The 22,411-nt window shown below is 37.8% G+C and overlaps 1 protein-coding gene across 4 annotated transcripts in view; it reads left to right on the plus strand.

The window, feature by feature from the left end:
• Positions 1–22,411, plus strand: part of ESRP2 (epithelial splicing regulatory protein 2) — a 46,847-nt gene that overhangs the window by 4,618 nt on the left and 19,818 nt on the right. For all 4 annotated transcript variants that reach the window (XM_061469009.1, XM_061469012.1, XM_061469013.1 and 1 more), the window contains 8 exons: positions 16,137–16,250; positions 18,107–18,221; positions 18,941–19,039; positions 19,166–19,220; positions 20,030–20,140; positions 20,974–21,106; positions 21,302–21,344; positions 21,854–22,155. In XM_061469009.1, the coding sequence (XP_061324993.1) occupies positions 16,137–16,250; positions 18,107–18,221; positions 18,941–19,039; positions 19,166–19,220; positions 20,030–20,140; positions 20,974–21,106; positions 21,302–21,344; positions 21,854–22,155 (972 nt within the window). The remainder of the gene's footprint in view (positions 1–16,136; positions 16,251–18,106; positions 18,222–18,940; positions 19,040–19,165; positions 19,221–20,029; positions 20,141–20,973; positions 21,107–21,301; positions 21,345–21,853; positions 22,156–22,411) is intronic.

Consider the following 22,411-nt stretch of genomic DNA (forward strand, 5'->3'; position numbering starts at 1 on the left):
CTTGCTAAAGGGAGCAGTTTCTTTCTGCACTGCTGGGACATTCTTGCTAGGTTTTATTGTTCACATCCTCAAATCACAAAACTGGCTTATCTAGCATATTTTTCTAAATAACTGCTGGAATTTTATGGTTTTCCACTTTCAAGCTTTTAATGGAGAGAATTATTTTCAGGTTGCTCTTTGAAACCTTGCAGGAGTGGAAGGTTGCTTTTCAAGAGCCAAACCAAAATGAAGTTTGCCTTTCTCTCAGCCCCATTACTGGATCATAAGAAAGCTGACATCTTAATATGCTTCTCTGAGTCTAGCCATCGGGGTTTTAAGTTGAAGATTGAATACTAATTTGAAAGTGTTGTGGATATCTTAATCCTTCCCATACAAAAAAAAACCTGGCTGAATCAGCATGATTTGCCTTAAGACATGTTACTTTACTTTTGCAAGGCAATATTTGCATGTCTCCCTGACAAAGGATATGTCTTAAGAAGAGCTAATAATTTTAAAGAGCTGTTTGCAGTATTTAGCTGTAATTACTGTCATACTTTGAACGATATACTAAAAAGGGAGAGGTTCTCATGAGAACTGGGTCTGCTTTTGGACCTGTTGAAAGCATCCACATTTCATCTATGGATTGACATTTAAGTATTAAAAATTGGTTTGGAAGACTATCTGAGTCTTTCTAAAAGTTTGTTGCATTGAGTCAAGTACATCAGTGATGGATTCAATTCATATTCTTAAACACGGAAAGACAAAGCTGGGCCTTTTTTTCCCCAGTCTTCTAAAAAACTATGCACAAATTGAAAATCTTGAGGGGCAGCCACTTCATCAGGTGGTTGCAAATTACCAGTTCTCTGGAGCATGTTTGGATGCCTATTGATCATCCACATGAGCTGCAGGCACAATTTATTTTTTCACATATCAACAAATTCAGCAAAAAACAAGCTTGTTAGATTAGTAGTTGGAAACAAATGGGATGTGGGGAGAGGAGGAAGAGCCAGTGAATTCCTCTAACCTGACAAACTGGTTAAAACTTTTTTTTTATTTTATTTTTTTTTTTTTTTAGAGAAACTTGTTCTGCAGCCTCTTCTTCACAAAGCACCAGCTAGAAGTTTTCTTGGCTCACTTGCCAGCTGTCACAAATGCATTTTGGATAAAAGATTTCTTAAAAAATTATTTTTTAATGCACCTCTGAACCTTCAGTCTGCAGAAAAAAAAGCCTGAAAATGCAGGATGATCTTTTTTTTTTGTTGTTTGGTTTTGAGTCTTGTGGTTGGTCTTACAACTTCACATTATTTGGTGACTGCGTCACCTCAGTAAACCTGTTTTGGAACATTTACAGGATCCGAGTTCAGAAGTTTTGGAGCAGGTGTTTGACAACCATTTGGCAAGTGTTACTGAGCAAGCTGCTCTCTCCGCAACAGATACTTAGGGAGTAGTTTCACAAGATTTGCCTTTAGCAGTGAAGCCAGCTTCTTTCTTGCCCCTGCACCATACTTTGCCATCTTTTTTTGTTGTGACAGTAAAACTCTTTGTGAAGCTGAGCTGTAAACAGGATCACTGAAATAAGCAGGTAGGGTGGGAACTTCTGAGATGCTTTGCTGTCCAAGCTTATGTCCCATGAAACTACATGATCCAACATGTTTGGTGATACCTGCTTAAGGTATTTCTGCCCCCGCATCACATTCTCAAGCTGCAGTTGAACAAAAACTTTTTAGTGGCACCATTTACTTAGGTAGGTGCTGCTTCATGGACCTCCCTCAACAATTTTATTCTGCCAATACAAAGGTTTTGGGGGCTGCATATTAAATGAGTGGTGCACTGTTCAGAGTGAAATAGAGTTCTGGTCTGGAATAGTTCTGTTTGATGTACAGTGTGGAAGATTAGGTAGCTTTTCTGAGGGCACCCATGGCACTGGGGTATGGACAAGCAGTGTGGGTGAAAGCAGAGAAATGTTTTAAGATGGGTTGACCAGCAAGCAGTTGGTATTGTGAAACTGTGGCCTTGGTTTGGGATCTGCAGTGAGTGGGAAGGATTCCCTGATAGGTACCTTCAAGTTGTCAGGGCAGGTCAGTGATAAAATCCTGCTTTTGCAGGAGGACAGAGTGTACTGTTTGCATGTAGCCTTATGCAGGGTTCTTAATATACATTGTCATCTACTAGCTCTTTATTTCCATTGGTAAACTTCAATGTGCATTGGTTAATTTGTGTTTGATACCTAATACTAAAATATCCTGTCTTTGCTGTGGGGAAGTAAGGGTGTGCTAATGCTTCCTGTAGCTGCAGGCTGTTAGAGTGGTTTTTTTTTTCCCTTAGTGAAAATGGATGGCTAACTTTTGTTTCAGAACCCTAGTTGTTATTCTCTTGTTGACAGTATATGTGAAAATTTTTTCTTTTACAAATCCACTGTGCACCAGCTCCCACTACATTGTTACTGAAACACTCAAATCTGTTCCCTCAAAACCAGAGAATAGTTAATAGTAGAAAGAGTGCATCTGTTTTATCTATGTAATATATATATATGTATACATGAATATACATATGTGGATCATGTGAATGCATTTATTGTTGGCAGCATTTATGTTCTGCTAGCTTCTGGGGAAAAGCAATAACCATAGCTTCTCTGAAGGCTGCAACACTTTCATCTGAATTCCTCAATGGTTCAGCTTGCTTTGTTCCTACAGTTTAAGTGCATCTCAGTTCAACATGAGCAGAGAATTAGATAAAGGAATTTATCCAAAGCTGCATATACTTATCTCTGCAAGCATAAAAAATGTGGTAGTCCTGGCTGGCTGGGCTCTCTTGTCCTTAAGGTGTAAGTGCCAATATTCAGTAGAAATGAATAATTTGGCCCAGTGTCTTGAGTATGAGCCTGAGCAGACTTTCTATGACAGCAGATGCTGTGACTTGTTCTGGTGAACAGTAACATTCAATCTCTTACCATGCCTGGGTGGATTAGCATATACAGAAAAATAAACTATAGAATCACAGAATGGTTTGGGTTGGAAAGGACCTTAAAGCTCATGCAGTTCCAACCCTCTGCCATGGGCAGAGACATCTCACACTAGACCATGTTGCACAAGGCTCTGTCCAGCTTGGCTTTGAACACTGCCAGGAGTGGAGCATTTACGACATTTTTAGGCAACTTGCTCAGTGCCTCACCACCCTGACAGGGAAGAACTTATTCCTTCTAATCTAACCTGAACTTCCTGTGTTTCAATTTACATCCATTGCCCCTTGTCCTGTCACTACAGTCCCTGATAAAGAGTCCTTCTCCAGCATTCTTGTAGGCCTCCTTCAGATACTGGACGGCTGCTATGAGGTCTCCACACAGCTTCTCCAGGCTGAACAGCCCCAGTTTTCTCAGCCTGTCTTCATAAAGGAGGTGCTCCAGCCCCTGATCATCCTTGAGGTGTCCTCTGGGCTTGCTGCAGCAGCTCCATGTGCTTCTTATGTTGGGGACGCCAGAACTGCACACAGTGCTCCAAATGGGGTCTCACAGGAGTAGATAGAGGGTTATGACTTTACAATGACTGCTCTGGAATAACTTGAAATACCTGTCCTCACTCATCTATAATATATCTGAATACTTGAGTTTCTCTTGAAATTGTACTTGTGGCTTTTAAACAAGTCATTGGAAGACATTAAAACAGGGTAGAAGCCTTTTAGTACAGATTACTGGATTACATGATCCTCAAAGACTGTTCTTTCCTCTAACTTGCTATAAGTAGCTACTGAAAAAGTCACTTGGAGCGTGTTAATGAACAATTGTCGGTGTCCTCAAAAGTGGCTGAGGAATAATAAATGAGGAATGAAGGATTTATTTTCTACCACTTTGACAGCAAATTCAGTGCTTCTATCAGTTCTCACATGTTAACATTGAAGTAGCTTAGAAAACTGTGGATGCTCTGGTTCGTCTGCAAACTTCCACTGTTTCTCTCTTCCTCTGGTAGCATTTTATCTAGTTCTCATTACAGCTTTTGAAAGGGTTCATAGTTCTTGCATCTGTGTGTTGATTTATTTGGATTAAAAAAAAAAAAAACACAAAACACAAAAAACACCCCCCCCCAAAAAAAAAACACCCAAAAACCAAACCCACAAAAAACACCCAACCACAAATCCAAAACAACAATCTCCCCTCCCCCCCCCCCCCCCCCAAAAAAAAAAGAAAAAAAAAAAGCAACCAACCAAAAAAAACATCTGAAAATCACCACACTGAAGTTCTGAAGTTTTTTCTGCAAAAGATCTTGGGTAGTCAAGTGTTGCCAAACAAGAGCAACATCTCTGTCAACATGTTGCAGCTCTTGTTGCTGAACAGTTAGGTTGAAGGCTGATGCGCAGATACTGGAATAGCTCCTACCAGCAAAGCAGTGTGGTGGCAAAAAAAAGTAAAAAAGCTGATTGGAGAAGATTTTTTTTTTTTTTTTTTTGCTTTCTCCCTCTCTCTTTTTTTTTTTTTTTTGGCAATGTGTCAGCCCTGTTTTGTAATTTATGTGGTTAAAATTGAAATTTTTATGTCTCAATTAGAAACATAAGCAGCATTTTTTCCTCACATTCTTGTCTTTGCCATCTCTTGTCTGCTCTGTAAAAGCTTTTTTCATTTTTCTTTATAATAGCTGCTGCTTTGCTTCAAAATTGCAGAACTACCATGTTGTTTTCCTTCGTGATCAATTTTTGTTAGCTACAACCTTATTTCAGGAAATGAGGGCAATAATGGTACTCTGAAAGACATCTTCATCTGTGTGTCATAAGGAGCTACTGAATCAGAAGTCATGTTTGCCCTGTAAAACTTTAGTGTGTTGCTCTGATAAACATGTGTTGATGTTCTTTAAACTGTTCACAACTTACTCCAGTAGACTTTTATACAATAACCTCTGTTATTGCTTTGTTTATAAACAGCTGCTTTACTAATCTGTCCCTCATTCATTAAATCCACATGCTCTGAAGATAAATGCGAGTTCTAAGATATATATTATGCAAAAGGCATTGGCAATTGAAATTTAAATGAAATTTAAATGAAATTAAAATGAAATTTAAATGCTCACCACTTCCATTTAAAAATACTTTAAGTTCTCTTCCACTACGTTTCTTTGCAGAACTATAGTGGGCAGAGAAGGACAAAAAGTGTAGAGAAATAGATACTGGGTTAGAACTAAAACATGGGAAAGAAACTTAATTTGAAGATTAAGAAACAGCTCTATTCTCTTTTGCAAAAACTTGGCTCCTGTAATGATTTTTGGACACCTGAAATTTAAGTATGTGCTTTAACATTATAATAGATTTTGTAGACATTGGCAGTGTGTAAAATTAAATGCCTTTACAGAAATTGTGGTAGAATGCCTTTCCTGATAAGTGAATCTCTTGCAGTGAATTGCACTAAGACTAAAGTAGAGCTATAGTATGCAACTTGGAAAATAAAAGTGCAAAAACCACTGTGTTTTGTGAGTAGATCTTATTGTAGCTGTGTGCCTAAAAGTTGATTTGGGAATCCTTTGCAGCTGAAGAGAGACACAAAACAGTGTATAACACATCAAACCTCTTGAATTAAATAATTATGGGATTGGAGGGGGATGCAAGAGACTGAGAACTGGAAAATATATAGCAGTCACAAAAATATGACTATGACAGAGTTTTGGGGTATGCTTGATTGATTATTTGAGTGTAATAGCCAGTGCTATTTCTTATAGCAGAATTAAATGGTTACAGGATGAACTTCTGCATATTGTAAAGTACGTAAAATGGCACCATGTAAATATGAAGTGCAGGAGAAGAAAACTGCTCATCTCATGGTATGCTTAATGAAACAAAAGAAAGCATAAATCAATTTCCCTCTCCCAGTAAGTCTCAGACATTGAGAACCGATCACAGGAACCTGTGTGACCTGTTTCATATGCTGGACAACTCGTACTAAGTCTTTCACTTTGGAAACAAGAAGCTGCCTGAACAAGAAGCTATAAGAGGAAGCAACATCTAAATAATGTCACCATTATAATGTTATCATTAATGTCCTTGGTCTGTATTGGGCCGGTCTGAATCACTTGCCCAAATATAAGTTCTGATATTACTCAGTTATGAACTGCTAAAAGTTAGGAGGCAATAATCTCTTATTCTCTTTTTTTACTTTATAACAATCAAACATAATTAATTTCCGGTGCATGAAGTCACTGTCCTCATCTCTGACTTTAAAATTTCAGAAATTAAAGGCAAGCTGGTTTAGGCATCTACTTCCACTTCTGCATTATGTTTTTGTGAAAGCATGTTGAATAAGAAAGGGGGAACTCCCCATTTCTGAAGCAGAGAAGAGTGATTTAATAAAAGTTCTACTTTTTCATTGATGTTTGTGTGGGTTTTAACAAAAATTGCTCAGATTCTTCATGGATCACAGCTATTATTCAGGAATATCCGTGCCTGTGATATTCTTATTTGTAGTATCAGTTTGAAGGAGAGGCACGAATATGAGAGAATCTTGAGGGAAACACTGAATTGTGGATAATATATATGTCTTCTTTCTTTCTGTATCTCTACTTCTTTTTACTTTCCCTGGATATTAATACAAAAGCAACTTGAAAAAGAATCCAATAGAAAGAAATGCTGTAATTTTGCAGGTATTGGCTATTCTCCCACAAGTGGTTATGCTTGCACTACAAACAATGAGGTAGTGTTGAGTAAATACAGCAGTACCATGCATTACAGTCAATACAGCTAGTGCTAAAGATCACATTGCTGGTGAAAGTTTGTCCTTGAAACAGAGGTAAGTGAAAATGGTGGAGCTATAGAAAGAACACTGTGAGAGGGAGCCTGGGCTTAAATCAAGGTTTTAGGAAGAATTGCAGCCATGGCATTAATTAAAACATAAGGTTTGGAAAGTATGTTTGACCTTGTCTTTCAGGCTGCAATGACTTGCTCTGTGAGCTGAACTGATAGCAAGCAGCCTGTGAGGAGTGTGAGGCACCATGTAATCCTGCTTAAAATGTAGATGAAAGCTTGACAGTATGGATTTTTTGCACTACTAATATTCAGAGCTTTCTTTTGCTTAAAGACAGACTCATAAATAATCTATGTTAACGAATGCCAAGGCATTCTGCAAGATGTATATCTATTCTGCATTATTTTGTTGTATTTGGTAGCTAGTGACCTTTTCATACAGGTTAATTTAAAGATGAAAACTTATTTTATCACAGTGTTTCCTTATTTCGCAGTTTCCTGACACATAGTAGTAAAGTAAGTCCCAAGACCTGTGAAATTCTTATGTTGCTGGAATGGGGTGCTTTATCTTTCACAAGGCTAACTTCAAGTAGTTTATTTGTGGAATACTGTGCATATTTCAACACTCTTTTATTAAAACAGATTGTGCTTTTGAAGATAAAAGCTGTGGTCTGATTGCCATGACATTTAGATGGCCTGAACCATGATCTTACCTTTTATGCCTAATGCATTACCTAAATTTGATGCTGTAGACACCATAGCTGGAAAGCTTGCAAATACTCCAGTGTTGCAATTTCCATCTAAGAAACAACTAATAAAGAATAGGCATATCATGCTCAAATGGCATGTCTTGAACAGATCTTTTTCTTGGCAGAAGGTTAGATTTTTGCATTCTTTCCTAGGAAGAATTACTACTTTCAGTTAGCTATTGTTTACTTTGTCACACAGAGACCCAGGCCATATAAAAAGAGCCAAAGAAAGAAATTATAAGGAAGCTTAACCCTTGAGATAGTTTATCACAGTCTTGAATCACAGTGATCTGTTTTCTATGCTCTACCAACTGTTAGTGGACAAAGCATGAAGACTGTTGTTCCATTTCTGTATTTCGTATTCTACCTGTTCCTGAACTGTGTTAAACAAACCTATTTTAATGCAGAAAGTTAGTTGTAGTCTACCCTCATGTAAGCTGAAAGTTTTCAGGGCATCTATGTAATTCTCAAGGAGTATGTTTTGTGGAATGTAAGGATGTGATAAACTTCCATTATTTTTCTCCCTTGACCTCTTGCAGTCAGTATAAAAGGTATATGCAGGCTGTGTGTCTTCCTGACTTGAGAGCTCTGTGTGACAGCAATGAGGAAGAGGACAGGGTGATATTCCTTCCTGGTAGTTCAGCTTCCCAATAAAGTAGTAGATAAAAGTGGATATCTAAAATAACTTAAAAAAATAATAATTTTTTTTAAACTATTTTTTTAACTACTACTTCTTTGAAGAGTCATGATGACTGGAATTTTATGACAGAAAGCAGAGCATGGGGTAGGTGAGACCTTAACCCTGTTACCTTTGTTAGCTCATGCCACAGGTGGAGAAGAATTAGTTTCTTTTTATGAGAGGTAAGAGCGTGAGTTTATGTCTGTATAGACACCCAGTTCAGGTGGAAGCTCTTTTGGAACACCAGCAGGATGTGGGGAAGCTGCTTTGCTGTTGTTGGACCTCTCCTCAGGAAAGAATACAAAAATGGCAAGATTAGTAGGTAGTAATAAGCAACATAATATACCTGGGGAGAAGACCGTCTACAGTGTTTGAAGCTCAGGGCCACATTCTGCATCTGAGACTGAGGAGAACAAACCTGCTCTTACACTTGCAAATTCCAAAGTTGGATGGAAATAACTGGTTTTGGGTAATACGCATGTTTATCTCACATACATTTTTGATGGCCATTGTGGTTGATTGCTCAGTTATTTAATATGTTTTATAGTACCTTAAGAGGCATAAGGTGATATGTAACTTGGCTGGTCATATTGAGCACAGTTGTAATGTCTGTGGTGTGCCAGAAGTAAAAACCATGCTTTTGTTCAGGCTAGTCTTAAGTCCCTAAAAGTTTTGGGCATCAGTGTTCAGTAGAGCAAAAAAAATTACTTTCCTCCTAATAGGAATAATCAGACTGGCAATATTGGTTTTGAACGTTCTTAGTGAGTGGGCCTGATCTCCCTCTGTCATCTTCTGCAAGTTTCCCCTGCAAAGAAATAAAACCAAGGGGCAATTTCTTTTTCATGTTTGTGTCTGAATAGTATTTAAATATAGTAATTTTTCCTATTTTGGTAGAAGGGGAAAAGGTAGCTGCAGCTTGTGGTTGCACTGTGGCTTACACTTAGTTTTATTTCCTTTTAGCAGCTTCAGTACAAGGTCACTATGTAACCATTATCAGCCATGTGGAAGAGCAGGTAACAGTGAAGTTAACCAGTGAGCAAATGCAAGGTCTTGCTATGGGATTCTCTGTTTAAAAAGTTACTTAGCCCAATAAAGGGTTATCATATTTGTAAATACTGCTGAAATGCAGTCTGTGCACCTCCCAGGAGTACTGACATGCTTTAAATTCCTTCATAGCATGGATAAAGCTGACATTATTGCCATGGTTTGAAGAGTGAAGGAGCAGAAACTGCCCATGGAGAGTGTTGTAAATAAATGTGAAACCCTTATTGGATGTAGGAACTGAGGTGCAAAGTCCAGTCAAAAATATTTCCCAAAGCTGGTGTGTCATGGTATGTTGTGTGTGGTCAAGCTTTGTGTACCAAACCTGTGGCTTGTTACTCTTGAGATTTCTCATGCGCCATTAGAGCCTTAAAGTCTTAAGGGAGACAGTAGGGTTGCTGGGTATTTGTTTTTTTTCAGTGGTGCTCCAATCTTGTTTATGATTTGGTGGCACAATTTGCCTGCATCTCACCTTTTGATTTCCTCCTCTCTACTTCCTCCTCCCCCAGCAGACAACACATTCTTCCCCAAACACACCCCCCCAAACTCCCATATGTACAATCTGATGGCATTGATGTAATGATCTTTACCCTAGCTGCAGAGTAAGCAAAACAGAGCCCAAATTGATCAAAGAATCACAGAATGGCTGAGGTTGGAAGGGAACTATAGATATCTAGTCCAACCCCTTAAAACAGGGTCAGCCAGAGCTGGCTGCCAAGGACCCATGTCCAATTAGGTCTTGAACATCTCCAAGGATGGAGACTCTGCAACTCCTCTGGGCAGCCTATTTCAGTGTCTGACCACTGGAGATTTACTTTCAGGAACTGCACCTGTAACTGTATAATTGTTTTGTGGTGTTTTCTGTCAATAAATTGTAGAGGACTTTCCATAAAATCAGCCTTTCAGGCAAGAACTGAAATGTCCTTGCCTGTTGAAGCAAAACTTGGAGTAGAGAATATTCAGAGACACCTTTCTGGAGATTGTTTTCCGTTTCTGTTAGCTGAAACAAGGCAGATCATTGTTATATTCTCTATGCTACCAGCAAAGAATGACCCACACCACATGCTTAGAAGACAGTCTTAAACTAATGTAGTGAATAACAGTAATGTGTAATAAGTAATGATTTTTCTTCTTTAAAACACAAGACTTCATATCATACTTCAGTCAAAACACATGTGATATTTGTTGCAAAGTGGTAATGTAATGTTAATGTATGTATGGGGTCTCATTCCTAGAAAAGCTGCAATTATTTTAACATCCCTTTTTCAACTGATAATTCACATATGGTGAAGAGTGGAAGTATGCATGAAAGTTAACTCTGACATTTCTGGATTGAAAAAGAAGTGTTCTATGTGGTTGCTATTTAAGTTGTTTCTACAACATAAAATTTGTACTCTGTGTGTGAGTCTGTAGAGACCTTACAGTATTACTGTTGTTTTGGTAAGTTGTTAGATAATCTGATAGAATAAAAGATGTAGTTCTTTCACTTCATTATGTTAATAAAATGTAACAAATTTCAGGACTTAAAACATTCAGAGGTATAATGAATTGAAATTTAGAAATAAGCTTTTAAATTTAGAAACTGTGTTAGACATGCAAACATGAAATTTGAGCTGATCTGATGAGACTTTTAATATTATAATTTCTGTCACAATAAATCATTTTATACATAAAAACGTGCATGTATACACAGAGATGCATGTACCTCTGTGTTAGAGATGACTTCCTGTAGTGGTTTCTATGCTGCCCTCCACCTTTCTTCTAATAATTCCCTACTGGAGGAAGTCTCTTATGTAAGTAAAATAATTTGTGAAAGAGATCTAAAATCTAGCTTCTGCTTCTGCTTTGCATGGACTTGTGTGCTGGTCAGAGTGGAAATTTATGGAACAAAAAAATCACATGTAGCTAATTTTCCAGGTTTGAGCTCACATTTATGTTACTCAGATAAATCTTATTCTCAAATGATGTATTTTACAGATATGTAGAGTGTATTTTCACTTTCTCTAGGGCAGTTACATATTATTAATAGTAAGAGATACTTGTCTGTCTTATGTCTTAATTTTTGACAGAAACAAGTGTGATTTGTCCTCCCACCTAGGTGTAAAGACGGTATAGAAGTCAAAATGGGCAGGTTTTTATATGCTGATTTGTAGAAACTTGATCATGTATTCATGTGTAATCATTAAATTGTTATCTCTTGGCAATTTAGTAACATACTTGTCAATACCATTGATTAGAAATCAGGTCCCCATGCTGCAAGGACCATCCTTTTTTCAAATATTTATTAATAACTTGTATCTTTCTATTCCAGAATAGATGTATGTTTAGCTGAAATGTGGACTACAAACTAAGTTTCTTCTGGATTTTTACATTATGCTTTACCATAACATTCCAGACCTGGTTATATTGCAAGGATGCCTTTAATTCTGAAGTTATGTGAATAATTTGTCTTGTCTTGTACCATTAACTGTGATAGGTCAGTAAGGCTAAAAGAGGCAACACAGAGAAGCCTTGTGCCCTGCTAGGGAAAAGGATTCCATTTTGAAGACACACTAGGAGCTGCTGGAGGTCTGAGAAAGCAGCAGCCAGATTTTCTGTTACTTCTCAGAGGTGAACTAAAGAGGCTGTACCCCAGAGCATGTTTGTGTTCTAGAAATGGTTCAGTTGACAGTGTGGGTGCATTCTGTAACTGGATTATCTTAGTATTTCATTACCAAGTTATGCACAGATACAGCACCAATGCAGTGGCCTTTCTCAAGGATGTGAGCTATTTTTATTTGGGGAAATGGGAATATCCAAATAACCAGAGGTTTATTTTAGCGCTTTGTGCATCATAACTATATAAAGAGCTTAATGAGAAATCATCTTGTTTCTCTAAGATCCACAGCTTTGCTCAGTTGTAGTTAAGGCAATTCGAAGGGGGCTGTATCATTTCAGCCACTTGGGATTCCTTTGCAGACAGCACATCAGCTTGTGCTGGCTGTCATCCAGCTTTGCTGCTGGCAAAACATGTCTCTCCATTCTCTTTGTACTCTCAGCTACATCACCAAAATCCTGTTCAGCCAGTTTTTCAAACTGGTGCTCAAACTTTGTCCTTCCCTCTTACCACCTCTTCTCCAAGAACTGTTTCAAGTTTCATGGAAGTAAATGTACAGAGCAGGTTGCTTGATTCTTCCTCTTCTCTCTCTCTTCAGTTTTTAATCTCAGTATTGAATTATTGAATACATTCCTTTAAATATAGAGTGATTCATCAGAGCTCTCCTAGAAAGACTGGTCTGCTGGAATAAGCAATAAAAGGTGGAGGGTGATGCCAATACATGGTGGCTCTTGCAGTTGAAATGAGGGCTGGCTGCAAGATGCAAACAGTGGTAAATAGCGCGCGCTAACTGTTCCTATGGAATGAGTAGATTAACAGGGGAGACGCAGGGTGTGTGAGCTTGGTGGAGGAAGTCTTAAGGTGGGGCAGCTTTGGAAGCTAAAGCTGGGGGAGTGCTATGGAGGGCAGCATGAAGGTGAATGACAGGATGTAAATAGCAGAGATGTTTTTTATTAGTGGAGTGAAGGAGATGTGGATGAAATTTACGAAATGACAGAGTTGTGGACAGGTTGTTCAACATGTGAGAAAGAAATTTTAATGTAAATCCGGCACTGGTCTTAACTTGTCCTTAGCTTGCTACATTTGGGTGTGTGCCAGTTTGAGGCTGATATTTGAGATGCTGCCTGAAATTTATAGTGGGGGAAAAAGAAGGCTGAAGATGGCTTTTCCTCAGGAACACTGAATTGCTTAACTTACATTCATAAACCCACACTGAAATATGTCTGCACTGGTTGCTTTAACTCCTTTTGATACATGTGGTAGGCAGTATTTATTGCTTGAGAGACTTTGAGGTCCAGTGCAATCTGCAGTAATGAGAGCAGACATGCTTTTTATACTTAACCTTTCCAGAATTTGGAGATATCTCATGTTGATGAAAAAAACCAGTTCAGGGTAATCCCCAATATATGCCATCTATGTGATGGTGCTTTACTCACTATTTTGTCGCCTGTTTTTCTTTTGGGTGAATCTTCCCATTCACACTCCACTACCCCATTTCTCTCCTCAGTTAACCCATGTGATAGTTAAGCTGTTTTGGATAGGAAGCATTGTTTATGTCTTCTGACTGTTCTTCCCACACTCCTTTTGCCCTCTTCTGAAGCAGTACACTCCTAAGTTTGAAAAAGGCTGGGTTTTAAAATAGAAGTTTCTAAATAAGCACTGAACAGGGCTTGCCAACCATGTAGCAACTGTAAGCTGCTAGCCTCTACTAAGAAAAGTAGTGAATAGTTTTGATGTGGTGATTTTTCCACTGGAAAGGACTTTGCAATGTTGAATATTATTGCTGACATTTAATAAATATGCAGTGCAAATACTTTGGCTCAGTTGAAAATAAAAACAAATGCTGCCTCTCATGCCATCTTTAAACCATAGTACACTTGGAATATTTGGCTTATTGGTGTCCTTATGCAATATTTCACTCTTCTTGGTATCTTCTCTGGGCCTTCTTAAAATAGCTGTGTTGTCTATCAGTCTTTTCAGCTGTACATTGTGTGGGATACACCATCTGAAAAATAAAAGTGACTATTTCAGTGCAACAAAACTGATTTTTACTAACATAACTTAAACTGTTTGGCCTGAGCATTTTCTCCCTTGTCCAAACATTTTTCTCCTCCTGTTTTCTAACTTGAAGACTTTCTAAAACTAAAGTTCTTCTGGTTTATTTCTGAAGCAGGTGCCTGCATACACTTGCTACTTCCCTCAGATTGTGTGTGTTGGATTTCTTCTTGTTGCTGATCAAAATAGCTCCCTAATCGCACTCTCTATATAGGCTCTTGTGCACTTTCAGAAACAAGAAGCGCAGGGTACAAAGTTGAAGGTTTGGGGAGTGTTTTATTACTGTTCCATCAGTAAGACTCTGCTTCCTTTTTGGCAAGAATGCACCTTCTGGAGGTTAATTCCTATCACCATTTCCAATCCCTTTATACAAATATTTGCTCTTTACTGTGCCCAGAAGTTAAAACAGAAAGTAAGATGGTCCTGTATTTAGTAAGAAGACAATTCTTATGTTTGTGGTGTGAATATTTGCTCACATTCTCATTTGTTGTTGGTCTGTGATGATGTCAGTCCCCAGAACTGCAATTCTGAAGTAGTTCCTTTTGAGTCCTCTGGAATTTTCATCCTTTTCTGGTGTTTACACATCAGAAGAAGTATTTTGAGCACTCTCAGATCTCAGTTTTTTGACTTTCAGCTACCCTTAAACAAAGACTTGCCATATAGCCTTAGTTTCTTCAAGACTTCAACTTGGGTAGGAACACAACATGAACCTGGCAGTCAGAAGGAAACTGGCTTTCTGAATCTCCAAGAGTTAGGATTAGTTGTTCGATTTTAGTGTTTGCCCACTACCAAAGCAAACAGAACCAAAGAATTGCATTGTAGAGGGTTTTTTTTGAAGGATATTTCACCCTTATTAAGGTTTAAATTATCTTCTACTTTGGTACTACTATCTATAACTTTGGTTTATAGATTTCTATCTACATCTGTATTTTTTTATCTGCAAATTAAGCAGCTTGCACAAGATGCTTGTGTAAGTGTCTCTGCTTACCCTGCCCCTCAGTTCTCTGTCTGGGTATGTAGTAGCCACTACTACAGCATTTCTGAACTCTAATGGCAGTGGGACACTGGTTAGCTGTCCAAGCCTAGAAAGGGGCCTGAACTGTATTTGAGACATTGTTTTGAAACAAAGCATGGGTAATCATGTCTCTGCTCCTCATGTTCAATACATGTTTTCTCCCTTGAGGAGCCTTACCTTTGGGAAGCAGATCTGTAACGTTTGTTCGCACAGTGAATACAGTATAGCTAGGGATCAGATCATTGGAACATACTCTTTTCTGAGCAGAGAATGTAACTGTAAGCCATTGATGATAAATCAAACCAACACGCCTTACCTCAATACAGGTTAAAAGACAGCATAAAGATATTGTCTGAGTTTCAAGTCAACTTGCAATTTGGTTTTGGGGGTGGTTGTTTTGGAGCTGCAAACTACTGCCTAGAGCAGTGGGTGGCTTCTGCATCATGACGTTAATTACTGCTTGCTTTGTGAGGTGAGGCTTTCCTGGGAGGGAGTTGCATCAAGAGGGAAGCTTAGAATAATTATATCTGTCCTCTGGAAAGTTAGCTAACAAGCTACTACTTACTGATTCAATTTGTGTAGGTACTATAATACATTAGTTGACTATTATGAGCAAGGAATTTGACACTAGTATGGAGTAGTAAAAGGATGGAAAATAACATTGAGCAAGAGAAATTGAGTCCTTTCCTGTTGAGAATTAACTGTTGGGGGTTATGCATCCAGAAGTTAGTTATAACTTCTATATATATCCCAGGATAGTTATTATCTATTAGCTAGTGTTTGTAACACTGTTCTCCACCAACAACTTTCATTCGTTTGGATCCAACTTGATTATAATTTCACTTTCGAAATTATCAGACCACATTTGTTTGGATTTTCTTGGCATATAACTTTAAAAATTTTAATAAATGCTGATGAGTGGCTATTGCAAAATCAGTATTGTGATTGATCTTGAAAATATTTTTCTTTCAAATATTTCATAGTTTTTATTATAGTTCAGCTTACCAGTATAACAGCATGACTTTTCATATGAGCTCGTAATTCTGCCATATTGTCCTAATGGTTCTTTTTACCATACTGTTGGTGTTCTTATTTTCTGTTCCACGAATGTATATAGTTTATTTGCCTGCCTTTCTCTGGAGCCCCTATTTGCTCTTCAGCATGTTTGCAACAGCTCGGGGGGGGGGGGGGAGAAAAATGCGCTGAATTATTGTATTTTCTTAAAAGTAAGTTAGTAGTGGTAAGTGCTCATTTTATGGAATTATCCGTATCAGTCAGTACAATAAAGTTTATTGCTTTATTTTTCAGTTTAGTCAGCTGGTATCCAGTGATTTGAAAGTACTTGGAAGGAGCAATTACACACTCTGCAGTGATGGCCAGTTACTCATTCGACAAGTCCTCCACCCAGAAACTTCTAAGAAGGTATGAGATGAGAACTGCTGTAGAAGGGCAGTACTGTGTTTTAAGGACATCAAAGAATATAACTTATGAGCAACACAATTCAACCTTGAGAACTGTGGTGTTCCAGGAATATTTAAGATGATCCCCACCCTGTCTCAGACCATGAGTAGTAGAGAAGTAGTTCTTGGCATTTACTCTTAGAAGCCAGCTACAGCACTTGAGGACTCCCAATGAGTGTAATAAAGAGGAAAATTAGGAAAGAGGTTAGAAACAGGAACAAAACAAGTACTTTAAATTTTAGGTCTTGGGAAATGGAAGCAAAGGTACGGGGTTAACCTCAGCAGTGGTGATGGAGAGCTACTGCCTTGTTTAGGCTTGAGTTAATCCACAGGTTCTGTGTGGATCCACGGGTTTCTACCAAGATCTGAAATTGGTAGGAGCCATGTGTCAGTGTTCTATAGAGAGTAAGCACACAGGCAGTGACTTGCCCTGGAGAATGGCAGTGATTCCCCATCTGTGTTTATTCAGTGGGAAGTATTAATACAGCTTACTTGCTACTCCCACAAGAAGCAGGAGTTTCTACATTCCTGAAAGGGCTTAGAGCAGACTGTCCTGCACAGGGAGAAGAATCTTGCCTATGTGTAGGGTGGTGGCTCATGGGTTAACCTGCTTGGCAGGATCTGCAGGAACCCCACAGGAATGAGAGCTGCTGACATGGAAGGAGTTGACTGACCAGTTGTATTTATTTTTTTTTTTTCTTTTTTCTCTATATATAAGGGTATACACTGAGTTTCTACAAATATTCATTTGGTATTTGTGTTATATTAAAACATAACACTGACTTTTTATGAAAAGCACCTGTTTGTGTAGGGATGAAGCAAGTAAGGAAAAAGGAATGATATTTAACATTCAAACATGATAGCACTGTTTTTTGTGGGTAATTCTTTGTACTTCTCTATTGAATCAAATAAACTAAAACAAAACTAACACTGTAATGCTGTGGAAGAAATAATTGTCCATACCAGATCAAGGAATGGATCTGATCAAGAGCTGAGCCTCTTATTAGAGCATTTCTTTCTCTTTTTTCTTTTTCCTCCTCCTATGATACTTTTTCGTTTGCAAAAGTGTATTTCTCCCTCCAGAAATGTTAATAAGCCTCAGATCTTGGCTCTTACTCTTTCTACTGTTAAAAGAAGCATTACCTTGTGACTTTTCTTAATTCTTTATTTACAAAGGTGAATGCTGTTTGACTAGGCTGAAGTAAAACTTCTATGTAGTAAAATAGTTGCAGAGTGAGAAAGTACTGAATTAAGCTAGAATTATCTGTTTTATCCCTTGAAAAAACAAGCTAATGTTTTGTGAAGTGCTGTTTTAAATTTTGATTAACAATGTGAAGTATTTTTAATTAATAATGGATAAAACAGATAATTAAAGTTCCTATCCAGTATAGGACAGTAATGAAGAAATGTCTTTAACTTGCTGGAAGATATTTTGTACACTGTTATCATGTTTCGGTTCATTATTGCTTTTCAGGGTAGCCACAAAAGAGAAAATACAGTATCCTAAATGGGAGTGGTTATAAAACAGCACAATGTAGATTTTTTATTTTTTTTTTTTTTAAATCTTCCCAGCTGTCTTGTCCAGAGGCAGACCTTTGCATAGGTCTGCCTCTGAGAAGCTTTTTGGTTTTGCTCATCTAGAGGTCTGTTAGGCTATGGAATTTGAACTGTGTCTCAAAGGATCTAAACTGGTCTACCATAGACAAGCTGGTGACATGCAACTATGTAATTTTTAAGACTACCTCATTCAGTCCAAAAATATTAATCAGAATTTAAAGGAATGGTGTGTACAAAACAAACTTTTTGCCTTCCTTGTAGAACTTCGTGCTGTCAGACTGCTTCTATTCCTTTTATGATCTGCGCAAAGAATTTCACACTTGCTACCCTAGTTCAGCCGCCGTGAAAGATCAGACTATCAAGACCATGGCAGAATGTATCCTTTTGCTTCAGCTTCTATGCCAGAATCAATTCTACATCCTTAGGTTTTTTATCTCTGTGATCATCACAGGTCTTATTCCTCTAATCCAAGATGTGGGTTCTAAAAATTGATAGGTAAAATAGAAGGATGTTCACTTGAGTGTGGGTTGGGAGGAGCAGCTCTGCTTGTAATAAATTTTTGTTTTCAGTTTGAGTCTGACACTGAGTTCTAAACCATATTTAGTAACTCTACCAAGGAAAAACATTGCTTGTTGATCTTAAAAGAGGGGCTTTTCAGTACCAGTTGTCTGTAAGCTTCTGCTGTTTGCAGGTAGTAATAGTTCTCTTGCATGATGCTTAAAAAAAAGCCCCAAAACCCAAACCAGCGACAATAAAGCAAGTTAAAAAACTTGCATCTAAATTTTAGGAGGATTGCTGTGGCCTGGCTGAACGTGGTTAAAGTTCAATTGTGTTTGAAGTGAAAGGAACTTACTCAGCCTTTTTTTTTTTTAACTGTTAATGCTGAAATGATGAAAGCTATCGGTAGTTTTTAGACTGTTGACCATTATAGTGAATATTAACTGGTTTATGAGCAGAGTAACACGTCTAATGGTCATGTGTCTCAGCTAAGACCAGTAAATTTGATTACCAGTTCTTTGTTAATATCAGGAAAGCCTTATGGCTTGTTTACAAATGATTGTGCAAGTCTTTTATTTTCTATAATCGCCTGTTTAGATCTAGGCTTGGGAACAGATGAAGCAGAGGAAGACTTTGGTGTCTGGCAAGTGAAAACCATGGTGGCTATAATATTCACCATGCTCTCTGAAAGTTGTAGTAAGTGAACTATTAATACAGACTGCTGGAGTTTTTTATTTTTTTTTTTTTAAGAATTGGCAGTGGTACTGTCATTCTTAAGTAATCTCTGACCCTGGTTAATTTAAACTTCCTGTTTTGTTGCAGGTCACTTATTTACTGAGCCTGAAAATGTGAAACACAAGTATGAAACAGGTCCTTGGTAAGTACCTTTGTCATGGTTGTTTACAACCAAAGATGAAACTTTTCTTCAGCCGGGAAAGCTTATGGATATTTCCCCATTGTCACTGTTGAAGTAGGTTAGCCCTGAAAACAATAACAGGGTATTCAGCCTCCTAGGGCACACAGACTATAGCTGTTATTTTGAACGCTGTACTTTAGTCCATCTCTTTAAAGTCACTGCAAGTTAAATGCTCTTTGTTCTTTAGTTTCTGTTTAGCATGGCAGCGAGGCTGACTTATCTTACCCAGCAGTGAAGAAATATTTGTTAACTTTCCCTAAGTCAACAGGGGTAATATCTAGTGCATGCTGCTGAACTACATGGTACTTCTGAAGAGTGATCTAATATGCTTTGTATTACATATTGGATTTAGGGAGAGAAGAAACAGACTAGTTCTTTGAGAATGGAACATCTTAAGCATAAATTCTATGTATTCATAATTAGGAGTGCCTTTATAATAATCTATGCTGGATTGTTTAATTTTTCCAAACAAGATTAATCCAGTTCCTTATTACTTCACTTTGAGACAGTCTTCCTACATTTTTTTAATTTTTTTTTTTTTTTAAGGATCTGCAATGTGCTAATGACAGCACGTATTTTAGGCATTGTGTATATAAAAAGGATTAGCCCAGTTATCTTTTCTTTCTTTATTAAAATGATTAACAGAATTAGAAGGGACTTAACAGCAAATACACAGATTTGCAAGCTAAATTAGTAGCAAACTGAAATCTGCTAAGGTAAGGAAAACCTAGATTAAAGCTTACTTTGACTTTTTTCTCCTTTCTCTGCAGTAGTAAATCTGAAATGGTGAACAGTGAGACGGTAATACGTGCCAGGGGTTTGCCATGGCAGTCTTCAGACCAAGATATTGCTCGGTTTTTCAAAGGACTCAACATTGCCAAGTAAGATAATAAGAACCTGTCTTGCTTTATCACTTTGTCTATATAGCAAGTTTTTTTAGTGTTTGTTTAACATGCATCCCCCACTGGAGCCCTCACTTCTGTCTTTCCTCAGCAAGGCCCCTTTGTACCCAGTGGTCATGATAACTGAACAGGTTTACCAGACTTAGGTGTGCAAGAAAGAGTTATGAGTGGAGAAGAAAAGAGACTTGTTAGTTAAAAACCAAAATCCTTTCATTTTTTTGCTAGTACTGAAAGGGAGAAACTCCTACTGCATTAATCAAGGTAGAGTCCAAGATGTAAAAGAAGGTTGAATTTTGTGTCAACTCTTCGATACCTCTTAAACAGGCTGGATTCAGGAACATTCAAGTGCTGTTTGGAAGAAATTTTCGCATGACTGACGTGTGTACACCTTTCTCTGTGTGTGTGTATTTATATATATATGTTATATAGAGAGAGTGAGTTTAATTTAGCATACCTGTCAATTAATATATATTCCAGTTTCTTAACACTGAGAGAGCCTATTTTTCTTCTGTTTAGAGGTATAAGGAAATTCAAATCTGCATTTCTGAGATGATAGGAGGGTCTTGCAAATTTACATCTGCATGGAAGCTGAGAAAGTGGTGAAGAGCATGACTTCCAGGATCTCACTGAAGGGGATTCTGCAGTATAATTGTGTTACATAAAAAATGAAATTAAATTATGTGTAGTAGCATTTTCTTTTTTAATCTGTAAACTCTATGTCAAAGTCTGATTTCCCTACTATTCTTACACAATTTTTATTAAATGTATTAAAGATTCAAACTAAGTCTATTTTTGTTGGCTTTACCTTCCAGAGGTGGTGTGGCTCTTTGTCTGAATGCTCAAGGAAGGAGAAATGGGGAGGCATTAGTTCGATTTGTCAATTCTGAGCAGAGAGATCTTGCACTGGAAAGACATAAGCATCACATGGGTAGCAGATACATCGAGGTAAGAAGCAGTGACCTGAAATAGATCCCTGGGGAGCAAACTGGATGTTTTAGACTACAGTTTTAAATGAGAAAAAAATGCACTTACATTTTGGTACTTTGGTAAAATAGAATTCTCTGACATGTGGAAAAGTGTGTTTTGGTGTTGAATGTTGTAATTTTCCTGTGAGGTTTTTAAAATCTCTTTCTCTTTAAGGTTTACAAAGCAACTGGGGAAGAATTCTTAAAAATTGCAGGAGGTAAGTGATACTGGAGTTCAGTGTGGTTCCTTAAGTTCATAGGAATATAGTACTAGTTATGATATTTTTATTTATTTATTTATTTTTATTTTTTTTCCTCTTGGCTGAAGACACAAGTAGTTAATAAAGTAGCTTTCCTTGTTTTGCCTTCTAAGAATACTTGACTCTGTCAAGTTTTGGTTTCACATGGTTGAATTTGAGTTGTGAGCATTTGGGCTGTGATGTTCACAGCCACATCGGTCTGTTAGGGAGGAAGACGAACCTTTGCAGTAGAATTCTGTGTATCTTGTGTAAGTGCACACCCACCCCATCTTTGTTGCAATTTCATTAAAATATGAGATACTTTCAGGGTAAAGGATTTTCATTTCAAGATAGATTACTGGGTGTTAGTATTATCTCAGGTCTTCTGTGGGTTTGTTGCTAGCTAGTAATCTCCTGCTTTTACTCCTTAATGCTTGCTGCTCCTGCAGCCTATGGAATTGACTGAGCATATGTTATCTTTCTACCAGGAACCTCCAATGAAGTGGCCCAGTTCTTATCTAAGGAGAATCAAGTTATCATCCGGATGAGAGGCCTTCCCTTCACTGCTACTCAAGAGGATGTCTTAGGGTTCCTGGGGCCAGAGTGTCCAGTCACAGGAGGGAAAGAGGGACTTCTCTTTGTTAAATATCCAGATGGCAGGCCCACAGGAGATGCATTTGTGTTATTTTCCTGTGAAGAATATGCACAGAATGCACTTAAAAAGCACAAAGAAATACTTGGAAAACGTTACATTGAACTCTTCAGGAGCACAGCAGCAGAAGTCCAACAGGTTGTAGCTATTAGCAGTGAGACTTGAAACTTAACAGTTAAAACTTTTCTTCTAACACTTGCACATAAATATGTTGTAGACAACCATGAAAGTCTATGACATTAACAATGTCAAGTTCTAGAAAGGGCAGTATGTGCTTCCTGATTGCTGTGGAAAATTGCACGGCATTGTTTTGGGGTTTTGCTGTTTACTTTTTTACTACCACTTTTTCTTTTTTTTTAACATTCCTCAGATTCTGAAGTAAAAATGATGGGAT

The sequence above is a fragment of the Pezoporus flaviventris genome, unplaced genomic scaffold (assembly GCF_033815535.1).
Source record: "Pezoporus flaviventris isolate CSIRO_AGI_PZ_B2104156 unplaced genomic scaffold, CSIRO_AGI_Pfla_v1 ptg000054l, whole genome shotgun sequence".
In the NCBI taxonomy this organism is placed as follows: domain Eukaryota; kingdom Metazoa; phylum Chordata; class Aves; order Psittaciformes; family Psittacidae; genus Pezoporus; species Pezoporus flaviventris.